General features: G+C 24.9%; 2 protein-coding genes across 7 annotated transcripts; both read right to left on the bottom strand.

Moving 5' to 3' along the window:
- Positions 1-67: 67 nt before the first annotated feature.
- LOC122851651 lies at positions 68-6,663 on the bottom strand. 2 transcript variants are annotated; one of them, XM_044151010.1, is made up of 4 exons: positions 6,447-6,663; positions 701-5,935; positions 513-612; positions 68-433 (listed from the first exon to the last, which is right to left on the bottom strand). In XM_044151010.1, exons 2-4 carry the CDS (start codon positions 5,907-5,909, stop codon positions 259-261), a joined length of 5,484 nt encoding a protein of 1,827 aa, XP_044006945.1. In that variant the 5' UTR covers positions 5,910-5,935; positions 6,447-6,663; the 3' UTR covers positions 68-258. The 2 variants fall into 2 exon arrangements, with proteins under 2 accessions (XP_044006945.1, XP_044006944.1); XM_044151009.1 differs by having other exon boundaries at positions 6,109-6,583.
- A 335-nt stretch (positions 6,664-6,998) lies between these two features.
- On the bottom strand, positions 6,999-24,579 carry LOC122851649 (synapse-associated protein of 47 kDa). Of its 5 annotated transcripts, none has more exons than XM_044151002.1 (9): positions 24,143-24,577; positions 20,668-20,901; positions 20,429-20,514; positions 17,910-18,031; positions 12,558-12,695; positions 12,302-12,441; positions 12,074-12,219; positions 11,358-11,522; positions 7,000-8,882 (listed from the first exon to the last, which is right to left on the bottom strand). In XM_044151002.1, the coding sequence occupies exons 1-9, from the start codon at positions 24,274-24,276 to the stop codon at positions 8,728-8,730; spliced, it is 1,320 nt and encodes a 439-aa protein (XP_044006937.1). In that variant the 5' UTR covers positions 24,277-24,577; the 3' UTR covers positions 7,000-8,727. The 5 variants fall into 5 exon arrangements, with proteins under 5 accessions (XP_044006942.1, XP_044006937.1, XP_044006938.1 ...); XM_044151003.1 differs by having other exon boundaries at positions 7,001-8,882; positions 20,680-20,901; positions 24,143-24,567; XM_044151004.1 differs by lacking the exon at positions 7,000-8,882 and adding an exon at positions 9,866-10,719 and having other exon boundaries at positions 24,143-24,579.
- Positions 24,580-24,832: the final 253 nt, after the last annotated feature.

Raw genomic sequence — 24,832 nt, 5'->3', positions numbered from 1 at the left:
AAATTATTTTTATCATTTATTCAATTTTGAATAAATATGCATAATCAGCACACTTTAAATTATGTGCATCAAAGTTTGTTTTTTTTTTTTTCGAGTATAAAAATTTTACACAAGTTATTTTGGTGTATCCTCTTTCTTTGCCTATATAAAATTTTAATTCTTTTTAGTTATTTTTAAATGCTTGACTAATTAAAATAAAAAAGAAAAATTAAAATAATAATGAGGCACAACGCACAAGGAAGTTTTTTTACCGAGATTTTAACTGCTTAAAAGAGCAACGTTAATTTCTTTGACAATTTTAACTCGATTTAACATTTTTACAAGATTTTCTTCAGCAAGTGGTGAAGTTGAATACCAGACTGGACTATCTGGCACACAGCTTCGTTCAGGTAGAAGATAAAATACATCATTGCGTGTTTTTACACTCTCAGGACTGTAATTAAAATAATAAATAAAAATTTAAAATAAAAAAAATTAAATAAATATATTATATATAAATTTTTTTTACATACCATTTTGATAGATAAAATTCATAAAGCTTGACTGGACATCTCAAAGGATTTTCTTCATTTACTTGTTGTTCATAGACCCTTCTCTTTTTGGAATTTACACCTGATAAAGCAAAAAATAAAATAACTTAAAATTTCTAGTCAAACAATAATTGATAATTAATTTTTTTAATTAAAAAATAATAACAAACCTTGTGCTGGTTGAGGTGGATAAAAACGTAAAAGTATATTTCTTGATCCTGGTGCTTTGTTAGCAACAGCAGAAGCTTGTGCAGCTGGATTTTTTTTCCAGTGTTTCATAATATGTGAAAATGATAATTGCATGTGTTCATCAACAGTGACGAGATTAAAATGTTTTGTATTAAAAAACATAAGTGTAGTAAGAAGTACATGAGGTGAATGAGCACCAAGTTGTTTACATTCCCATAAATGTTCTTCTTCAACTCTTGTTACAATATATTGTGCATCGTTATATAGTACTGAAAATTTTCTTGTTATTTCATCAAGACAATCAGTAAATTTTTCATAATATGTATCAGTAAATATATTATCTATTCTATTATTTTCAAATAGATACTGTTGTATTCCTAAGCATAAATAATAAATTGTATCTGGTGCATATTCAGCACCATTTGGTTTTCTAACTTCTTTTACAAATAATGATAATGTATAATTTAATTCATCAGCTGTTAATTGTAATAATTCAGTTTTAAATAATTTTACTTTTCTTGTTGATGTACATTTTTTTTCAAGTTCAATATTTTTATTTGAAACCCATTGACGCCATGCATTAACACCAAATGTATATTTAAGTGCCATATTAGCATCTGGTTTTTCAATTTGATCAATTGTACGTAATGAATTATTATCTTGATTTGTTGGTGGTATATTGGTAGCAAGTGTTTGTTTATTAATATTATCTTTACTACTTGATTTACGATTTCTTTTGGTTGATGTTGATCTTGATTTTGTTGAAACTGTTCTTTTTTTACCTTTTTGTGATGATGTACTACGTTTATTTTGTTGTTGTTTTTGTTGTTGTTGTTGTTGTTCTTGTTGTTGATCATCTTCTGGTTTTGATTCATCAATTGATGGATCAATAATTGAATTAATTGTTGATACATCAGAAGTAATTTCCATAGTTTTATCAAGTATTTGTGAATCATCTTGAAGTATTGGTGGTGTTTCATTTATTTCTTGTGCTGATAATTCTGGTATTATCGATGATGGTGGTGGTGATAATGTTGGTGGTGCTGTTATTGTATTTTTAGCTAATGTTACTTCAAGATCTTCTTCAGCAGGTGTTTCTTGATTTTCACTAGTACTTTCTAAATTATTATATGATAAATTTAAATTATCTGTTAATGTATCACCATTATTATCATTATCATCGACATCAGCATCAGCATCAGTATCAAATGTATTATTCATTGGTTCACCAAGTTCTGGTGCAGTATTATCACCAGAATCAGAATCTGAATCTATATCAGGATTATCACTTTTTTTATCAGTTGCCATTTCTGCCATTTCAGCCATCATAACAAGTTCAGCTTCAAATGGATCTGTTGGCAATTTTTCTTGTATTTTTTTAATTTCTTTAAATATACCTTTTGCACTATTACGAGTTGTTGGAATGAATATTGGTACAGGTATTGGAATTGGAAATGGCATTGGTATAGGAACTGGAAATGAAAACATATGTACTGGAAATGGTATATAAATTGGTACTGGTATTGGTACTAATATTTTTTGTACTTCATCAGTTTGTGTTGATTTAACACATGGATGTGGACGTACTGATACACCTTTTGTATGCATTAATGGTTTACATTGTGTCATTTTATTTGATATTTGTACTGGACTTGTTGGTCTTGTTATAACTTGATGTTTATAAATAATTTGTGATTGTGTACCAACAGATGTTGATGTTGGCATTGTTGTATTATGTGTTGTTGTTGTTGTTGTTGATGTTGTATTTGATGTTTTTTGTGTTATTGATGAATTTGTTAAACCATTTGATGATGACATTGCTGCTAAACTTGATACTGATGATATAACTGGCATTGTTTTTTTATTGCTGGTATTATTGCTATTGGTATTTGATGATGAATTTTGTGTTGTTGGTGTCATTGTTTCAGTTGTTTTTTTACCAGTCAATTGTTGATGATGTTGTTGCTGTTGTTGTTGATATTGATGTTGTAGTTGTTGTTGTGTTGTTTGTTTACCAGGATAAGTTCTTTTTGGTGTACCAGTTGGTACAACTGGTGGTGTTGATGATGATGTATCATCACCAATTGGTATTGTTATTGGTGATTTAGTATATTGTCCTTGAAATTTCATAACACAATTGTATGAACAAAAATTTCTAATTGTTGCATCTGACATTGTTAAATGATATTGTGCTTGTTGAAATTCTTTACATAAATCACAATTAATTTTTTTAGCTGATACAGCATTAATTGATACTTGATAAAGTGTTAAACAATTTAAACTGCACATCATAACAATACCACCACTTTTTAAATCTTTTTTAATCATATCAAAATTATATTTTTTAACTTTACACCAATCACATGGTACAATTTTACGATTTGATATGATAAATATATTTAAACAACTTTTACTACAAAATGTATGTGGTTCATTATTATAATAAACAACTGTATTTTTTTTATTAATAACTTCAAAATATTTTTTGCATGTTGAACATTGATCTGGATTAACTTTATTAACAAATTTAAATGCAGCTAAACATGGATCACCACACATTGGTTGTGGTGTACCACGATCAATTTGTACTTCACAATGTACTGTTGCAACAACTTGACAAACACTGCACTTTTTTTTTTCACTTACTGGTGCATCTGTTGAATTTAATTTTGAATATTTTTCCATACATGTTTGTGTACAAAAATCTTTAAATTGTCCTCTATCACCAACTGGTGCTAAAAATCCATCAGCACCAGAACTAATATCTTTTTGACAATAGCTACATACTTTAAGACCTTTTTTAAATTCTTCAAGACATACTGAACAACAAAATTGACGTACATCATATCCAAATCTAACACAATATTTACCCAAACTTGTTGGTAATACTGGACCTTTACAATTTCTACAATAACTACCATATTTTGTTTGAAATTTACCTAAACATTCTTCATTACAAAATTCCATTGTTTCCCATGATAAATTACGTTCACCATCTGTTTCAACAATTAATAAACATGTTGCACAACGTTTTTCATATTTTGATATTGAACCATCAGTTGTTGCATCTGTTGATGTTGCACTACTACCACCCAAAAAATTTGCTTGACATAATTTTGAACAAACATTTGCTGTTTCAGTACCTAATGTAACTTTTATATTACAAGGTTTTTGTTGTTTACATTGTCTACATTTTTCAATTGTCACAACATCATCATCTTTTGATGCTTCATTATCTTCATCAATAGAAATGACATTTCTTATTTTTGGAATATTTACTTTAATACCTAATGTTGATTTATTCATTTTTTGATTTTCTGATGTTGATGGTATACCACTTTTTGCTGCACTTATTACTGATACACCAGATGTTTTTTTTTCTTTATTTTTATCATCTAAGCTAATTATTTTTTCAATTTCTTTTTCTGGTTTATCAGAATTTATTTTATCTTTATCTTTATTTTTTTCTCCTTCTTTTTCTTCTTCTTCTTTATCTTTTGATTTATTTTCATCTTTTTCTTTATCTTTTTCTTTAGCTGGAGATGGTTGAGGTATTACAACTTTCATGCTGTCTGGTACGATACATAATTCATCATCTTGACCAGGTAAAACTGTTGTCTGTTCTTCACTTGATGTTACAACTGGTGTAACATTATGATCTTCATCAATATTTTTTTCATTATTATCTTTATTAGTTTCTTTTTCATTTGATTCTTTTGTTTTTTCATCATCATTTTTATCATTTTCATCATTTGGAGTAGTAGCAGTAGTAACAGTAGTATCAGTAGTAGCAGTGGCAGTAGTGGCAGTAGTAGTAGCAGCAGTAGTAGTAGATGTTGTTGTTGTTGTTGATGATGTTGTTGTTGTTTTTTCAATTTCCATACAACTCTCTTCATCTTCAATAATATCAAAAACTTCAATTGTTTTTTCTTTATTTTTTTCTGTTGTTTCTTCATCAACAGTTTCTACTGGAATTGTTATTTCAGTTGCTGCTGATGTACTTGGTTTTTCAATTGTCTCATCAGTTTTATTTGTATTTTCTTCAGCTGATGATTTTGCATTAACAACATCTTGAAGATTATCAGCCTGATCACCAAGATTACCAAAGCTATCACTTGCATTATCAGTTTCCATTGCACTGATATTATCTGTTACTAAACTATCACCTCCAAATGGATCTTCAGCATCATTTGATTGTCCCTCAGTATGTGAATCTTCATTTTTATCATGTAATATTTGTACAAATTCTGTGTTTTCTGTTTCAGAATTATTTTTTTCTGGTAAATCATCTTTTTCTTGAACATCTAAATTGGTAACTGTCGTTGTTGTTGATGTTACTGATGAATCAATAACATCTTCTGTTTCTTTATCATCATTATTTTTTTCTTTTTCTTCTGATTGTTCATTTTCAATATCTTTTGATGATTGAGGTGTAGATTCTTCGACAGTTTTATCATTTTCATCTACTTCAATTAAAACTGGTTCTGTTGATTCTTTTTCAATTACATTATCCAATGATTTTTCATTTTCAGTAATTATGTCGTCATTAACAATTTCCATTGGTTCTTCTTCATTTACTGTTGAAATATCACTTGGAGTTGGTATCACTGGTTCCTCAATTTCAACAGAAGTTTCATTAGCATCAACTTGTTTGCTTGAATGATCTTTATCTTTATTATTTTCATCATCTACATCTTTATTATTTTCATCAACTATATCTTTAATATTTTCATCAACTATATCTTTATTATGTTCATCTTCTTTATCCTTATTATTATCATCTTCTTTATTCTTATTATTATCATCTTCTTTATTTTTATTTTGTTCATCTTCTTTATCCTTATTATTTTCATCATCTTTATTCTTATCACTCTTATCATTTTTATCCTCATCACTTACTGTAACATCACTCAGTCTTTTTGATGTATCAACATTTTCATCACTGTGGTCATTGTCATTTTGCAATTCAACAGTTGGTGGATCATCAGTATGTACTTCTTCATCAATTTTTTTGCTTGTTGAACTGTCATTATTTACACTCGATGGTTCATCAGCTGTCAGATTATCTTTTTCTTGATTCATTGAAGAATCAATTGTTTCTGAAACCACAGCTATTCCATTACCTTCAACTGTCTCAGAAACTTCATTTGATGCTTCCTCCATGACAACTGAAGGTATTTCTGCCTCCATATTGATCAATCAGTTTATTTGATAATCTGCAATTCAATATTTAAAAATTACAATATCAATAAATTACAATTAAAATAATATCAAACTTTTTTTTTTTTTAAAATAAATGCATTTAATGATGATTTATCAAAAGTGAGGTTATGAACAATATTTTAAAAGTGCTTGGTAGCAATTTTTTTTTTTTTTCTTTGAAGCTTACAATTCGTTTTTTTGGAGCCAATCGTTAACTATCAATTACTTATCAAACCAATATCAAATAATAAAAATTATAGTCAATAAATTATTTAATTAAATTTTCTTATCTACGCAACAACAATAAAATACACAAACAATGAAAATCACGCGGTAACAAAAAAAACGCCGCAAATATAATTTTTGTGTACACGACAAACTTTTATTTCTTTTTTTTTTTTTTTTTTTTTCCAACTTTTTCTACATCTCAAAATAAATACTAATAATTTCAAATTTCTATTTTTAATTGTTTGAATTGCATATTAATAATTACTTAAAATTTATTGTTTAAAATGACAAACATACTTTTGTTTATTTGTTTATTTAATAATGATGGTTGTACTTTTTTTTTTTTTTATTAAAAACAAATTTTAATTCTGTTCACATCACAAATAAAATTCGGCGCGATGTAGAAAGCCGGACGCACAACGAGTTTACACAAACATTCGAGAGAAAAAAAAAAATTATAAGACAAAAAAAAAAAAACAAGAGAGATAAAGAGAGAGCGAGAGAGAGAAGAAAATAATCAAAAAAAAAAACAAAAATTAATCATGAAGACTTTTGTATGTCCTGACATCTTACATTTAAAACTGACAGCAGTGTCGCACTGCCGCCATTTTAAAGCGGCAAATTTAAATCTGAAAAAAGTTGATTTAAAAAAATAACTGTACTAATTGATTGTTTTAATATTTTTTAAAATTTTTTTATTACGAGGTACATGAGTAATGTATTATTGAATATTTTCAGCTGCATATATATATTTATAGATTGTTTTTTTTATTTTTTAAATTTTTATTAATATTCATAATCATAATACATATTATCATACTTTCAATAGATTCAACAACATATATTATAATTTAAATATACATATATAAGTACCGAATTAATCATCTCTCATATTTTCGAAATCAGTAATTTATTTTTTTTTCTTTTTCAATCATATATATTTCCATTATACCGAATACAATAGATTCATTATAATTATTAGTTAATTCAAGATAACAGCGTCATTCAGACACATTTTTTATTTTTATTTCTGCTTGTCATACATAATTTTTTTCAATCAATTTATTATTTTTTTTTTTTTTTGCTATAATATTCACATGTTTATTTATTTTTAATTTTATTTTTAAGGCATGTAAATTTATTTTTCTTTTTTTACATATCCTTTGCGATTAATATTGCTGAATTTGAATTAACACGATAATAAATTAACAATAAAATAATAATAATAATATTATAATTTTGATAAAATCGTGTTACTTCAGATAGTGTTAATGTAAATAAATTAAAACACTAATAAATTATAACAAAAAAAAAAAAAATGACTGGCTGAATTATAATAAGAATAATATCAAGTATTTAATTATTAAAATAAAAAAAAAAAAAGTTTAAATAGAGGCCAACTGTTATTAACTTATTGTTTAATAAATACCAAGTTATTATTTTTTTTATGCACATTGTTATTTAGGCCCTTATCAGATATTTAAAAAAAAAAAATGCATTGTGGCTTTTATATATTGATAATATTTATTTTTTTAATTTCATTCAAATTTGAAACTTTATTATTTGTTTATTATTTAAGCAAATATAAACTTGCTCAAAACAAATAACTTACATGGAATTAAAATGTTTATTTATTATAACTTCATTAAATTTTTTTTAACATACTGTTGTATTATTTAATTAAACCTAAAAACAACTCAACTTTTTTATAATGGATATGAACAATAAAAGGGAAGTAAAATATTTTTGATAAATGTACAATTAACATTTGAAATAAAACAATGAAAAAAAAAAAAACGTACGCACGAGTTGCAAAGTAATATTTTATACGTTTATTTTTATATATGATTTTAAAAATTCTTTGTGAATTGAAAGAAAATAAATTTATATATATAAAATTTAAATTTAAACAAAATGACAGTTTTCTTTTTTAAATTAATATTTAAATAACATTGAATATTCATTTCACAAAGAATTTACTAAATCACATTTCAAGTTAATTATTATTTATTACAATTGTTCATGATAAGTTTTTTATTTCTATTTCAAACTTGCCAATACTGTTATTTTATGTCATGTGTATTATAGACTTGTACTTGCATACATACGTTTTTTTTTTTTATTTTTTTCATAAATCACTAAACAATAATATAATAATAATTTAAATATTTATAATGAATTTATAACATTTTTTTTTTGTTATTGATAAAGTGACTATTCAATTATAATTAATCACATTGTACAAAGACTGACGTAGATTTTTAATTCAACTCATCAGTTGATTTTCTATTTAATTTTAATTGTTTTATTTTTCTTTCTTTTTTATCTGATATTAACTTAAACATTTTATTTATTCAATTTTTTTTTATATAATTTACTTCTTTGTGCGATTAATAGTATACAAGAAATGAACGTAATTTTTTTTCAAATTAGAGAAATAAGTTACTCAATTAAATCGTACATATGAATCCATAGATTTTGTGTTTTTTTTTTTTTCTTTATACATAAATATTTTCTTTTTTATTTGGAAACATCGAATGTGAAAATTTAATATTAAATATTAATTTTATCACTTGATTTATTTGAGATCGTATTTGAGTAGATCCTCCATCTGTTGTTCCCAGTCCTCTTTTTCACTGGCATCATTGATTTTTCCTGATGTATTTTTATCATCACTCTGCACGATTTCAAAGTCCTTGAGTTCAGCTTCCAATTCCCCTTCCCATTCTTCTTCTGCGAAGATTGACAAGCACCAGTGTAGCTATTTTGCAGAGGGTCATTGGGCTTATTTGTGTATGATGTGTGTTGTGTTATTTTTATGTGTTTATTGTATGCATGTGTTATTGATATGATAAGTGCTATTAAATATATATATGATTAATTCAAATGATAAATATATAAAAAAGAGATGATAAAAATAATTTAAAAAAAAAAACAAGTTGCATGAAAATGCTTTAGCTATATAATAATTAAATTAGAACGAATGAATTAATTAGTGAAAAATAAAAAAAAAAAAAGATAAAAATTAAAGAAAATTAGAAAAAAAAAATTTCACAGGCAGTTAATTCTAGTATATATTATTGCCAAATTGAGTTGAGTTTTTAAAGCGATGAAAAAACATTCACGATATACTAGGCTATTAATTAATTAAATGTTAAAAATAGCACACAGCTCTACACCCTTATTTTCTGTTTTTCCATTTGCAAATTTATATAGGCTTATCACCCCTTTTGTTTTTTATAATTGTTTCTTTTTTTAATAATTATTTTTTTTCACGGTAGTTATAATTTCTTTTTTTATTTATCAACATAGATAATAATTTTTTTTTTTTAATGATATATTATTTTTCTCACAGGCAAAGAGTAACATGAACGATTAGCGCGACGATCTTTTTTTGTGTTTTGTGTTACACATTGTTTATTATTGCAAATTCACGATAAAATACACTCAACATTTTTTATTCGTTAAAATAATTGCTCATTTAATAAGTAATAATATTGTTTTTTTTTTTCATTTTATTACTATTATTTAGCATCCAATTAGAGCACGTATTGTCATTCAACAAATTTTATTAGGTACCTATTTAAAGTTTTCTTTTAATATCGTTTTTATTAATTTTTATTTTCATCGTCTATTGTCGATATTTATTTGTTTATTTGATGTTTTTTTTTTTTCTTCAATTTTTCTTTATTAATCATCATATCTGCTCTCGGTTATTATTATTTTTTTTTTTTAATTACTTACAATTTTACAACACGGAGAGAACAAAGTGAAGATAAGGACAGTATTGACTTTAGACAAACAGACAGACAAACAGACAGACAGATAGTCAAATTGATATTAATTTAAACTTCACGTTAATTAATTTATTAAATTTTTTTTTTCCTTTAAAATTTATTAATTTAATTAAATTATCAACATTATTATATTTTCATAAATTTCATTGATAATTTAATTTTTTTTAAACTTTATATTTTATTTCTCATCTTTCACTGCATTATTTCATTTTTAAATTTAAATTAAATACTAATATCTTTGTTCAATATCTAAACGTTTCATCTAATTTATATTTAATTAATTTTTTTTTTTTTTTCCAATTATAATATCGTTATCCCGTTAATATAATTAATACGAATAAATATCCGCTACTATATCAAGTAATAATATTAAACTTTCAGCGGTTTTTAAAATTAATTTGTCTCAAATTTACTAATTTTTGTTTATTTTAATAATAATCATTTTCTACACGGGATAATAATGATCACGATATAATTATGACAAAGTTAATAAATGTTTAATGAATGACATATGATTCGAAATAATTAACAAGAAATCTAAAAACAAATAAATAAAAAATTATTGACCGCAATAACAATTATTAAATAAAATAATAATATATGAAAAAAATTAAAATAAATAATGCAATCTTTACTTGATTGATTCTTTTTTTTTTTTTTTTAAATTTATAACATGATTGTAAATAAAAATAAAATGTCACGGACGACATGGAAATGTTATTCGGAAGGGTGTGCTTTTGGTTAATGGTATACGGCATACTCCTCTTCTTAGGCTGTAGACAAAATAGAATGAAAATTGTTTGTTTGTTTTTTTTTTCTTAAATATTTGACAATTTTTAACGAGGTGCGCCACTCCGACAGATTAAATTAATAACGACTAAATTAAAATCAATAAAATACATATTGAATTCAACAGCATTCGAATTCAACTTAAAAAATTTTTAAAGAAAAAAAATAAATAGAAAAATAATAGTGCACAAGCATCAATCAATTTTGAGTAGAAATTATACTTACAATTGGCTGTTTTATCACAACCATCACCCCAATATTGAAAAGTATCTAAATCTTGATTTTTTTTATTATAAATTTTTATCGTCAATTTATAATGATCGGTTGTGTTATTTTTAAGTCATAAAAAACAGTCATTAAATACTCGTATTATTTACTTTTAAAAGATTATCATGAAAAAGTTTTAGAAAAAAACTCATTAATTTTTTTTTTAATCACAAAGAAACATGCTTGTTATTTATTTTTTCTTTTGAAACCAAGTTAAAGACCAAGTAACATGTTAAACAATGTCAAGACTTTTTAATTAAAAGCTAATGTTGTGAATATATAGTTTTTTGTTTATGATAAATTATTATTTTTTTTGTTTCATTTATCTTGTTTTTAACGCGAAATTTATACTAACCTTTTGGAGATTTTATTCCAAGCTTTTTCATACCCTCTTTGACTTCTTGAATGTCTGTATCCGTTGGTCTCAAGCTGTCGGAAATAAACTCGTCGGTTGATACAGCCTGAGTTGTTGAAACTTTGTTGCTCATAATATCAGTCTCCTTGTCACTCGCTACTCGAGCTAAATGCAAGGGTGTCAACAACAAAACTTGCAATCTAAACTACGAATATTATCTACTAATCTACTTACACTCTAGGATGCAATCAATTTTGTAATTTTGTTAATTTTTTTTTTTCTACATTATGAAAAGTTTTAATATAATTTTATCTAGCTTAATTTGAAAATAATCAACTAATAATTCAATTTTAAATACTGCTACTTCTTCTATTATTATTATTATTTTTGTTAATAAAAAGAAAATTAATTTTCTGTTCTTTTAGAAGCATAAAAATCTTCTTTCTACATTGAGCCAATATTATAGTACATAACTTGATGATATTTATTTATTTTTTTCATTTTAAAATTAAAAAAAAAAAGCAAATAAATTAGCTTGTCAAGTTGACGATAAAAAACAGTGCAAAACAAGCTTAAGAGATCATTATTTTTCTACAATAAAGTGATGCATAATAAAGATTTTTAATAAAACTGTCGGCACAGTGAGGATATATAATTAATAAATTATAATATATATAAAAAAAATAGAAGATTAATAAAATAATGAAATAATTTACCTTGGTTGTGATCGATGCTACCGGTTGATGTTAGACTTTGATTGGGATTATTTTCTGCTTGACTTGCCATTGCGTCTAATTCATGAGTTTGACGAACTAGAGAAACTCGATAAAAATAATTACGCCAAAAGTTTTCCTCGGTTATTCTACAGTAAAAACAAAAAAGAATAAATAAATAACGAAGTTTAATAAAAATAAATTTCAAATTAATTTAAAATAATTACATACTCTTTAGGTACAAGCTCAAATCTCATTTGTTCGAGATTTTGATCCAAGGCAAGAGTGGCTTGTGCCATTGGCTGAATGGCCTCAAAGTCCCAAGGAAATTCAACTCCTGGTGGTGGAGCTCTTATAAAGTTACGACGATCCTAGTAAAGAAAAAAGAAAAAGTCAATTTTCAATAACAACTATATACATTTTAAAAATATAAATAAAAATCTACTTATTATTTATTAATATTGGTTATTTTAATTTAAAAACTCACGGTCGAAAGAGCTAAGCATTTTTCACGAAGTGCATCTTCATTTGGTGCACCAACCCATGGTGCAACAGCTTCTCCTTTTTCATTATTTTTGCCAGAAATAAATGCTTCTTGTTCCTTGTTTAATTCAGCAATAAGTCTCTGAAATAATTCAATTACAAATTACAAAAAAAATCAATGTTTACTTCAATAATTTAAATTATATCATTCAACAATAGTCAAACAAATAAACAAATATAAAAATGTAAATAATACATTTCATGAAAATCGATTTTCTATTAAATTGCATTGTGAAAATGCAATCAAGTTAAGTTGTCCAGTTGGTCACGTAAAATCTTTATGTTTGTTCACTGAGGTTAACAACAACACTCACTTTAAATAGACAACCTTAATTTCCCAGTGGAAAACAATGCAACCATTACATGAATATATATATATATCTCAAAGCAATTGTTCAGTTTCACAAACAAATCATAATATATATGAGATAATATTATCAAGACTTAATTTTGTACTTGAATAAATATATCTGTCAAATACAGTAGAATTAAAATAACGAGATTTCAATTGTTATGATAGAGAAAATTATATTTATGAACCTGATTTATTCATTATCCCATGTATTTTTATATTTTTCATTTTCTTGTTAAATCCATAAAAAGCTGATTAAAATAAAACTCGGTAAATGAATAATAAAAAAAGGAAGCAATATATAAATCTTTATTACATTGCAAAATTTTTCTTTTTTTCTGATAAATTAAATTCTTTGTATAGGATGCAATAAAAATTAAAGAAATTCATTTATATTTTATATTGAAATTCAAATTATCCTAGTGAATAAAAAAAAAGTTTTTTTTTTCATGGGATAATATTAAAACTGATCCATGAAGAAAATATATTTTGTTTTTTTATTTGAAACAAAAAAAAAAAAAAAGCTTCTGCCCTTATATTTTTAATGGTGGAGGTATATTATATACATGGCACGTGTATATAGATGATTTTAACATCGATTTTCTTGAACCCCTCTGTTATCACGCATCCCTTGGGATATTTTATTCCCCCAAGTTATCTCATAGTCTTTTTCTCTTTACAATATTCTTGTTTCTTATTTTCGACCTAAATAAGTAAAGCTCAAAATGTTCAACTGATTTTAAAGATTATTTATTTGCCAATGATATATAATATTCAAAAAACAATATTCCCATTTTATTTTATTCAAAATAAATTTCATGTATTGAATATAATTTTCTTTTTTATTTCAATAACATTTACTGAGGTGTAGAAAAATATACATCCCTACTGAAAATATTTCATTTTAAAATTGTTTTCTTTTTTCTTTTATGCTGATGTGGAGGTCAATGTATTCATGTACTTGGCCTCGAATCAACATCCAGTACTTTCATGTGTGTTAAGATAACTAAAAAAAGAGCAAAGCACCAAGTCAAGGGGTTGAATACGTCAAGCATTTGAAGAGCATGACCTCCACTTTTGCTACGATGCAATTTTTCTCTCACTATTGATCCAGGAAAAATAAAAAATATAAAATTTTCTATTTAAGTGAGAAAAAGCTGCTAGAGCTTACGTAATATCCGTCAGGGTTTTTTTTTTTTTTCTCTTTTATTATTTCCTTTTTTTTATATTCATTTTGCTTGAATAAGTAGAGCATCTGAGACTTTTAAAATCTTCTTAATTTTACTTTTACTAAAGGCCCACCACTACCACCTTTTTTTTAATTTTTTTAAAATTTATATTCCCTTGATTTTTTTTATATCATAAAAACCGTAGAAAATATACCATATATTTCCATAAACTCAGTTTAAGTTTATAAATTATGATATATTTTGTTTAACATTTAAATTTTAATAGTACTTGAATAAATTGTAACAACTTGCTTGAATAAATAGAATAAAATAATAATAAAATATAAATTACATCAAAAGAAATAACAGTCATGTTGATAATTTTATTATTAATATGTGAAAATAATAATAAAAAATAACTTAAATATAAATTCAAGTTAATGTTAAAACTTTAGTAATTTCAATTTATTATTACCAAAGATTTGTATATGTATTTCGTGACATGAAATTTTAGAAGTACTGTTCTAAGTAAATTACATATTTAAATGTACATTTTTAAATAATGGATTCAATATACAAACTGCAAGAAGTACAGTAGTGAAATAAAATTTATTCAGCATACTTGTTCAATATTATAATGGTTATTTAAAATTCAATCATATTACTAAGCATTATAATAATTTCAAATTTTTATCTATAACCCTTACTGAGGCAAAAAAAAAAAAATATTATAACTGTGTAAAAAAATTATTAAGAGCATTGGACATTATCAAAAAAAAAAAATCTAATATACTTTTTCTGGAACGAAGTAATAAAAACGAATGAATAAAAAAAAAAAAAAATTAATTCATTAATGATTTCTAAGGAAAGCTTACCGTTCGTACAACTTCTTCCAAGATTAGCTTGTTCAAAGTTGGAAAATTAAAAATTGATACTTATAAATTTTTGTGTATAATCAATATTAATTCTATACTATTATAAAAAAAACTAGAATTTTAAATAAGACGTGAATATTAATAACCTAGATAAATTTAGCGAAATAAAAAAAAAAAATATATGAAACGTTGAATAGAAATAATATTTATAAATTAAAATAATTTATATTTAAATTATTCATTCTAAAAATACTAGGTGATAGAGAGAAAATTAGCTACAAATTTTAAGTATGTAAAAAATGGATGTATGGCTTTAGCGAGTTGAAGGTATTTTAGGTTTATTGATTGAAAATGAAAATTTAAATTTCAGCAATGCAGATGAAGCCCATTTGGTTCGCATAAATACTTTCAATCAGAAGCAGTGAAAATTGCGTAGGTCAATTGCAAAGAGAATTCTGTATCTGGTTTGTAATAAAGAATTTTTAAAAAATAGAAAAATAGGGATGTGGGTCGACTGTTTTTTATTTTGACCTAGATATCTCATACTGATGACGTCAGTTATATACCCTTCAAATAAATTTACTCACATTTTTTGCCTTTACAAATGTCGACAAATAATTTTTTTTTTTACTTTGATAAACAAAGTCAATACATTGTATACTAATTTGCTTAAATGTTAAAACTGTTATCTCATATGGAATTTATTTAAAAAAATTAAACTTAATGTTGTAAAATTTACATAAGTCAAACTATGTGCAAAATTATTATTTACATTATCATGATAATTTTTATGAGTTTATCAAATATTTATTTAGGGTTTTAATTTTTTGTCTTGTTTTTTCTTTTTTGTTTGATAAAGCAGATAATTTAAATATTAATTTAATTAATTAAAAAAACATTAAAAGTCGATAGTCAGAAAAAATCGTCGTTTCAAAGTCATGATATCATTAAAAATTAATTTTCTTTGTTTTAAATTAAAAATAGAATATAATTAAAGTTTAAAAAACTTGTATGTCTTTCTCATTTTGAGCATAAGAGCTTTTTTTTTATTTTAAATAAATAATGAATTTGTTTTATCTATTGAAAATAATACTAAAGAAAAAAATAAAAGCAATTTTTTTGTTTTTTCTTCAAATAATAGAAAAGCAACAATGAAATTTGAAATTCCATTTTTTTTCTTTTCATGCAAACAATGAATATGTAATTTTATAAATGCAAATTGTGTGTAATTTAAATTTACAGAGTGGAAATATAAATGATAATTGTTATTACTTGATATAAAAAGCAATTGTTTTGACGTTTTTTTTAAAATTTTTTAAAATGTCTATTTTGTTTTTGTATTACCTGATTATTGACCTGTGAGTGTAGCGTGTGTCAGACATGAAAATATTAAAAATTCTAAATGTTCATATGTATAATGTAATTTAAAAATTGAAACTAGTAAAATTTAACAACAAATAATTTAATTTTATACAAATTAAATCTCAATTACTTGACGATTGAGCAAAATAATTTTCTCATTATTGTGAACACTGTGACAAAGTGATCATATAGTCATTAAAGTATACATGAATAAAGGAAAAGTTGTCATACACTTTAGTGAGATGAAAATTAACAACGTTTCATAAACGTAACCACAACGACACCACAAAGTTTATCGACCACTATATAAGCTAATAATATTTTTAAAAAATGATAAAAATAAATCAACTGAATAAAAAAAAAAAAAATGTCAATCAATCAATACTCAATCACTTTAATTTGTAATTGCAGAAAACATTGTTTTCTTTTTTTACTCTCCCATTGAAATAGGAAACAATAAGAACAAACAATAACTAAAAAAACAGAAAAAAATAAACAAATAAAATATTGAAGAACGTTGAAAAAACAAATAGAATAAACAAGTATTTGTAATGAAAAGAAAAAAAAATGTATATCAAATGAATAAAGAAAAATATATAAATATACAAAAAAAATTAATAGAAAGGATGAATAGTAGTACCACGTGGTGCTAGAAGAACAATTAGATGTTGTATAGAGGACATACAAATATATATGTAGCTTATAAAGTTCAAGGCTTGAAGAAATCGATATATCATTGCATTTGCTTTTCATCTACATGTGTTGTAAATAAAGGTATTTAATAATACCAATAGTTTGTCTATAACAAGTGAGCAAACTATGTGTGTAACTGATTTTGATATATACATACAAACCAACAAGCGTTGACGTATCTAAAAATGTGTATTGTATTTATATAAAATTATAAATATATATATTTCAGAATGAGACATTTGCGACGATGGTTTTGCGCCCATAACAAGGTCTGGGTGTGTCCATGTTCAAAAGTGGTAGTGGGTGGTGTGTCTGGATCAATACATGCCGCCCCGTTTTCTTTGAGTAATACATATATATTCAGTAAACAGCCCCAACACACACTCGTAGACTTTTTTTTATTTTTTAACAAACCCCTCTTGGTCATTGTGACAGGGTCGTTTTTTTTTTTTTTTTCTTATTTTTTAAATCGTTTAGTCACACAGTAGGCATTGCAGTTGATCGATAACAACTTACTATCATACTATCGTGACTTTGATCTGAAGTCAAATTGTTGATTTCTTGGGGTGGATCTTTTTATTATACTATATGAGTAATATTATTGATCCAATACATATAGGGTATAATACAAGCATGACCAACTTTTTATAATATGCAGTTGTCATTAATTATTTATTCAATGGGTCATTTACCTACCTCTTCTGGATTAAATTATCAGTGATAAAAACCTTGAGAGATAATGCAAGTGTCCATCATAAAATAAACTGGGATATAACATAAACCAGCTGAATGGGCTTTTACTCGTTTTTCATTTTTCTTATCAACTAAGGGATTATTAAACTTACATTTTCTTCTACGGTTTTCTTAATTTTTGCACTAGCTTCGGCAACTGATTTGCCAGCTTTATTGACAGCGCTGTAAAGAAATCCACCAAGGCTCTTTGCACTGGCTAATGCTTTTGTTGATACTGTGAAAAAAATATAAAACATAAGTAATAGATAAAAAAAAAATATAAATATATAAAAAAATTTAAAGATAAAATAATAAAATAAAATTTTTAGAAATTTTTTGAAATTTTATAAAAATAAAATAAGCTGCATACAATGGCTATAATAAAATAAAATAAAATAATAATTCAATGTAAAATTTCGTCGAGTTTTCCAACTAAACTTATTTCGAAAAACTCTTGGATTTTCTTGGCTGCAGATACAGACGGGTTCATCTCTGAATGACCTCGAAAAAAAAAAACGTGCGCTTGAAAGTTTTTACAACATGTGGTATCGCCCAACCAACATTATCATTACTATCGAAAATTTTATTTGCTATTATTTTTTTTAATATATATTAAAGTAATAATTTATCATTCCAATAATAAAATATAAATTTATCTAATTGAAAAAATCAGACTATTACTGGATTATAAAATTATTTTATCACCTCGATTATATTTATCAATTTGCAATGCAACTGTTCTGCAATTAGCAGGCTCAATGGACGAATCCAAGCTGCAAGTTGTCGTAGAATATTTGACTGTTGAAAGCAGCATATTATCACGAAATTTGTAACAATTTACAAATCTACATGTAAAAATAATTTTAGAAAAATAAAATATATATTTAAGAATATAAAAAATTAAAAAATTAAAGCCAAAATGTCAATAAAATACCAGAATTTATTTGATGCAAATTTAACTGTGGTTATTTTCACCCTTCGAATTCCAGAATATTTCTTGTAAAATATTTTATTGGTTAAAATAAAGGAATAAAAAACAAAAAAAAAAAAAACAAATGTATTTTCTTGGTTCAATGAAAATGCATGGAATAAAAAAATATTAATAAATCATAAAATAATATTTAAATTGTTTTAAAATGATGATTGATAATAAAAATAAAATTTTAAATTAAGTAATTTTTAAAAATAAAACAACAGAAAAAAAAAAAAGAATCAATCTTGATGCTTATCAAATGCTGTGAAATTTTATAACAGAATTGGAGGTAGAAAAAATGGGAATGATTGGCATGAAATAATATCATATGACTTTTTGTGCTTTCGAAAAATGAAAGTGTTGTGTCACACAGTTGATCTGATGTTGATTGTTGACCATTCTCAAGCAACGGTTTTCAATCTCACACTTTTTTAAATTTATTTATATATTTATTCTTCAATGTGATGATATATTGTTATATTTTATATAATCGTTAGCACAAATATTAATAATTATATCGTTGAATTAATATTTGATATAAATCGGTGTTTTCTTGAAACAGTTATGTTATTTATTTATTTTTTTCTTTCAGATGTGCAGAAGGCTTGTGTCGATTATACGAATATCAGCCAGTGTGCCAAGCTTGCTTCACGTTGGATGCTCAAAGAGTGTAATGAGAATGTTGGTGGGGTTTTTGTTAACGTATTGATCGAGGATGACTTGGACCAACCAACCAACGGCGCAGAGGATGGCACTTTGGCGACTGACTTCGTATTGCTGGAGCTTGCAATGCCAAGCGCGTGTTACGTATAACAAATACATATAGATATATATATTATTTACGTAATAGTCAAGAAAAAAATAACCCATTTCATAATAATCTGATTTTTTCAACTACTAATCAATAATTGATAATTTAATTAATTTTTATCGTATATAAATACTAAATAATTAATTTAATAAAAAAAATAATTTATATTTATCATTTTTTAAATGTACAAGGTGAAAATAGGCAATATTATTTATATATATATTTTTTTCATTTATTCAAAAGTCTAGTGATATAAAGTACTTGTATTAAAGATGGAAAAAAAAAAAAAAAAAAAACCAAGTCACGTAGCAGACAAAACGTGAGATTGCCTTCATATTATTTTTTGCAATTATTTTTAAGAAGAAAAAAAAAAATTAAAATAAAACTATGAAACTAAAATTCTCGAATGATGTTCAAATGAAGACGATATATATTTTTTATATATCCTAAACTTTTAAATTATAAGTGTGTGTTTTTATATATATTTCAAATATTTTTATTAGAATAATAATAGTTAGGTATTGTCTAAATACTAGAAGAAAAACTTTATCAAATTTAAGCTTAGAAATATTTTTTTTTTCAAATGAGATCAATTGTCGAAATTATGAAATTTCCTTTTATTCATTTCGAAAAAGTACAGTAAATTTATGTCTGCTATATTTCAAGTTGAAACATTAAAAAGTACTCATATTTTTTAAATCAAGACAGAAAGAATGTAATAAAATATTTTTTCCTTATTTTCAACTGAGATTTGATAAAGAGAAAAACATTGTTTCATCTACAATGAAATATTTTTCACAGGTGTGATGATAATAAAAATTAAAAAGATAAAATAATTTAACTCTTACCAGCTCCAAATGGCTGTTGTCCATCTTTGTCTTCTGTTGGTGTACCTTCAAGACTTGCTGGACCACTGTCAGCACCACCAGTCGCACTATGAAAATTAAAATACAAAAAATAATTAATTTAGTAAATATTAATTGTTGTTGGTGTATATGTTTAATGATAGTGCGATATGCGGACTAGGTTATCTAGTTGATTTGGAACTTTTTTTATTTAGTACCATCAGCTTACAGAATCCACATACCCTGTAACCCACCTGCTTGCGTCATCGTCTTTTACATTATCAGGCATATTGCTCTGTGTATCCCGCGTTGATTGATTATCAATTATTTCAGCTGGTGGTAATTGTCCTTCACCTTCACCTGTTTCAGCACCACCACGTCCACTAAGACCTGGTATTCCACCACTTAACCAACCAGTCATTTGTGATTTTACACCAGCTAACATTTCCATTCTACCACCAGCACCTTTTGTTGGACTGAAAAATTAAAATATACAAAATTATAGAAATATTCTTTTCTTTGCTTTTTTTTATTTTTAATATTTATTTTATTATTGATTTCAAGTGAAAATAATTTATATATCATGCAGGTGCAGTGAGACGTCACCAGGACATATCAACATAATTTGATATAAAAAAAAAAATCCGTGCCAAATTCAGTATTGGATCAATACTCTTATTTATTTTTTATATTTTTTTTTTAAAACTTAAAAGCACTGAAAAACTACTATGATTTTAAATAATAAAAATTATATAGCAGTGTAATTGCTTGAATAATAATAACACCATTTCTAAATATATAAAAAGCAGATTAAAATTTGTTTTTTTTTTCTCGGCCTGCCATAAGGAAAAAAAAAAAAAGAATTGCATCAACACTTGGCAGTGAAATGTTAATAATTTAAGTGATAAAATCTTTTTAGGTATGTTAGTTTATTTCTGTTTAAAAAAAAAAAAAAAAAAACAGGCATGGATTAATGTTATGTAGATGTAAATAATATTATTAAATTGTTAAAAAAAAATATATACAAATATATTCTTGCGTGCTGAAAGTACCACTAGCTGTGCTGATCTAAAAATATATATCACTGTAGCATTAACTAGCAATGAAGGTGAAAAATAAAAACCCATAAAATCAAGTTTATTTAAATTTACCCATTACCTGGTTTATTTAAAGTTAATTTAAAATTCTCTCTGTTTGTCAGATTTATTATTTTATTTGTTGTTTTTTTTTTTTTACAATGGAATAGTCTATGTGTAATTCAATAAATCAAGTACAGGGATTCTTGAAATTTTTTTTTATTCATTTATTAATATTATTATTATTATTGGCAATATAAATTTTATAAGTTTTCATGCATACTGCATATAAAGTAAGTAAGAATACCATTATTCACCCGAGAAAAAAAAATAATTTTCCCATTAATTCACCAACAATTTATATCAATATATTTCGAGTGCTTGATTGATCGGATTTTTCTTTTTGATAGATTTTTTTTATTATTATATGAAGGATATTGGCAGTTAAATTTAGAAGATTACCAAAATAAATTATATATATTTACGGATGTAGGGATAAATTATTGTCAAAGTGATGATGAAAATTTTTTCAACACTTTGATGTGTACATACAACACTATAATTTGTGGTTGTCTCTCCCTTAAGTAATTTAATCGTGCGACGATACACGTCACCAAAATCCTATTAGTGTCTTCAACTTTCGTTGGGCATGTTACTACTTGAGATAAAATAATTATTCTACCCCTCATTTCTCATGTAAATGTTTAATTTTAATTTTATGATATACTTGTCATCAAAAACAAATGCAATTTTATCCTTCCTTGTCAATAAAAAAATTATTTTCCATAAAATAATAAACTGCAAGTTTGCAAATTTTACTTTTTTGGTAAAATATTAATAATTGCATTAATTGAATTATTAATAAGATGATAATAGTAATTTCCTATAACGGAACTTCAATATAACTTTATCATATATTTATGTATGTAATTATTAAGTTATTATGTTTAACCTTGGTTGTTAAATTCATAACTTGTTACCGAGTGCTATGAACATCAAGTTGTCATCAGCAAGACTTCAAGTATAATGCAAATTTTTAAACTAGCTCATCAAATGTTACCTCGTCATTTCATCAAATTTCATCAACAATTTAACGCCCAATAAAGGTAGAAAAAAATTTAACAAAAAAACAAAATGTCTTAATCAATACAACCAACACTAAAATTCAATGATTCATCAGTATATATTGGATGAAAAGAATTTATTTAAATAATTTATTAGTGAAAAATTCTTTTGGATTAATTGATTATCTATTGATGAGTGTAAAATTGACAGGATATTTGTATTAACAATGTTAACTTCCATACATGGACAATAGAAAATTGACAATATAGATAAATAAAATTAAAGAGAATTATCGAGATCAATCAGGGGAGAGACAATTTTGTGGTGGTGCCATTGGTGAAATAAATAAATAAAAAAAAAAGATCACCGGGGCAACGTTTTACTCATACTCTCATCGTGCATTAAATCGATTTAATGAAATACCAGTAAATAAATTACGAGACACTATTTAATTCATCGAAATAATAAATTTTTTTGAAAATTTCATTTTTTTTTTATTTATATAACAATTTTACTTGGAACTAAGGTGACATAATTTTCATTTTATATAAAATCAAATGTCAATCGATAATGCTCTTTATACTGTCGTACAAAATTGTACAATATCTAACAAGGGGTAGAAATAATAATAATAAAAATAAAGTTTTCGATACAATGAAGTGATGATGAGTTTTATCAAAACTTTTATATTTGTACAAAAGTATTAGCAATGACAACAAATAAGTAAAAAAAAAATTTGATAAAAGTGATGATGAATTGATTCATCGCGTATTATGTTATCGACTAGTTGGGCTTTTATATGTGTTACGCAATCCAAGGATATACAAGAGGGGAAAAGAAAAATAAATAAAAAAAAAAAAATTCTTAAGGATTCCTGCCCCGTTCGACCTTATTCTTTTCTGCAAAGCCAAACAAGCTTCGTCACTTATTTTTTTCTTATCAAGTTGAATATCAAAAAGAATAAGATTAAAAAAATATCTATTTTATGTATTATTAATAAATAAAAATTATATTATTGATAATATTTAGACAGTTATAAACATAAAATGGATCAATGATTTTATACAGACAGAAAAGTAGTGCACTTTTGTGCGATAAACTGTCGTAGTTTATTGATTGGAGACAAAATGAGGAAAAATAGTTTAACTAGGTGCAAAAGAGAAATATGAAAAAAAATGTATAAAAAATATACACACATTACCTTTATAAAATATTTGTAATAATTTAACACCCTAGGTACCTATCATGAGCGAATACAAAAGTACAGAGAGAATTTATGAGCATAAAAAAAAGTTGTTGAATAAAAGTACATAAAAAAAAAAAAACAAAAAAAAAAAGGTACATACAAATGGAAAATATTGAAACAGTTATTGTTGTTAGAACAATAATGGGCTTTTGTTTTTTTTTATATTTATTTGATGGAATTTTGGATGACAGTTTATCGACAATGTCATTGTCATCAAGTTGTTGATGAATCTAGTTATAATTGACAAAACATAAGGTAAAAAAAAAAAATAATGGCAAAAAAATAATAAAATTTATAAATGTAAAAATGAAATGTCAAATTAGTAAATACCTGCTGTCTTTTTTTTCAAAGTCTTGTTCACCCTCAACACCGGGTGAAGCCACTTTTTCTTCGGTCAATTCAGAACCATCCTCGCCTTTTTTGCCCATCCAAGTGGACATTTGATTTGTCAAACCCGAAAACATTTTATTACTCCTTTTTTTTTTTTTAATTTATTTTTCTTAAATTATCACGATTTGTCAATATTTTATTTTTGACGTTTCTAAATCAATTGTTTTTTTTATGATTTATTTTTGTCGGCACTGTTGACGTTTGTTGACTTTGATCTGTAACTACAGTTATTGACAAGTACTATTAATTATATCACTGATTTTATTTATTTTTTTTTTTTTTCCATGAATTTATTAATCACGTAACCTACAAGACGTTCTATCTTCGCGACTCCAAGCTCACAAACTGCGTTTACACCAGTTTACACATTTTTCTTGTTTGTGACATATTAATGCGCATATTGAATTGCGCATTTCTACTATTAGCGCCATTGTTTTTTTTTTTTTATCGATTGTCGCGCTGTCATTAATTAAACGGTAAAATTGATCAACTTACTATTATTATGATTATTATTTTAAAAATAATTTAAATTGAAATGTTTTATTGTTAATCAATGTTGTTTGATGAATAATAAAAATAAATATTTTCAGATGCCATGTTGGTGATTTTAATTAATATTATTAATTCAAA

The sequence above is a fragment of the Aphidius gifuensis genome, linkage group LG3 (genome assembly GCF_014905175.1).
Source record: "Aphidius gifuensis isolate YNYX2018 linkage group LG3, ASM1490517v1, whole genome shotgun sequence".
Lineage (NCBI taxonomy): Eukaryota > Metazoa > Arthropoda > Insecta > Hymenoptera > Braconidae > Aphidius > Aphidius gifuensis.
The sequence above is the reverse complement of the archived record's forward strand: the minus strand, read 5'-3'. Positions and strand labels throughout refer to the sequence as shown.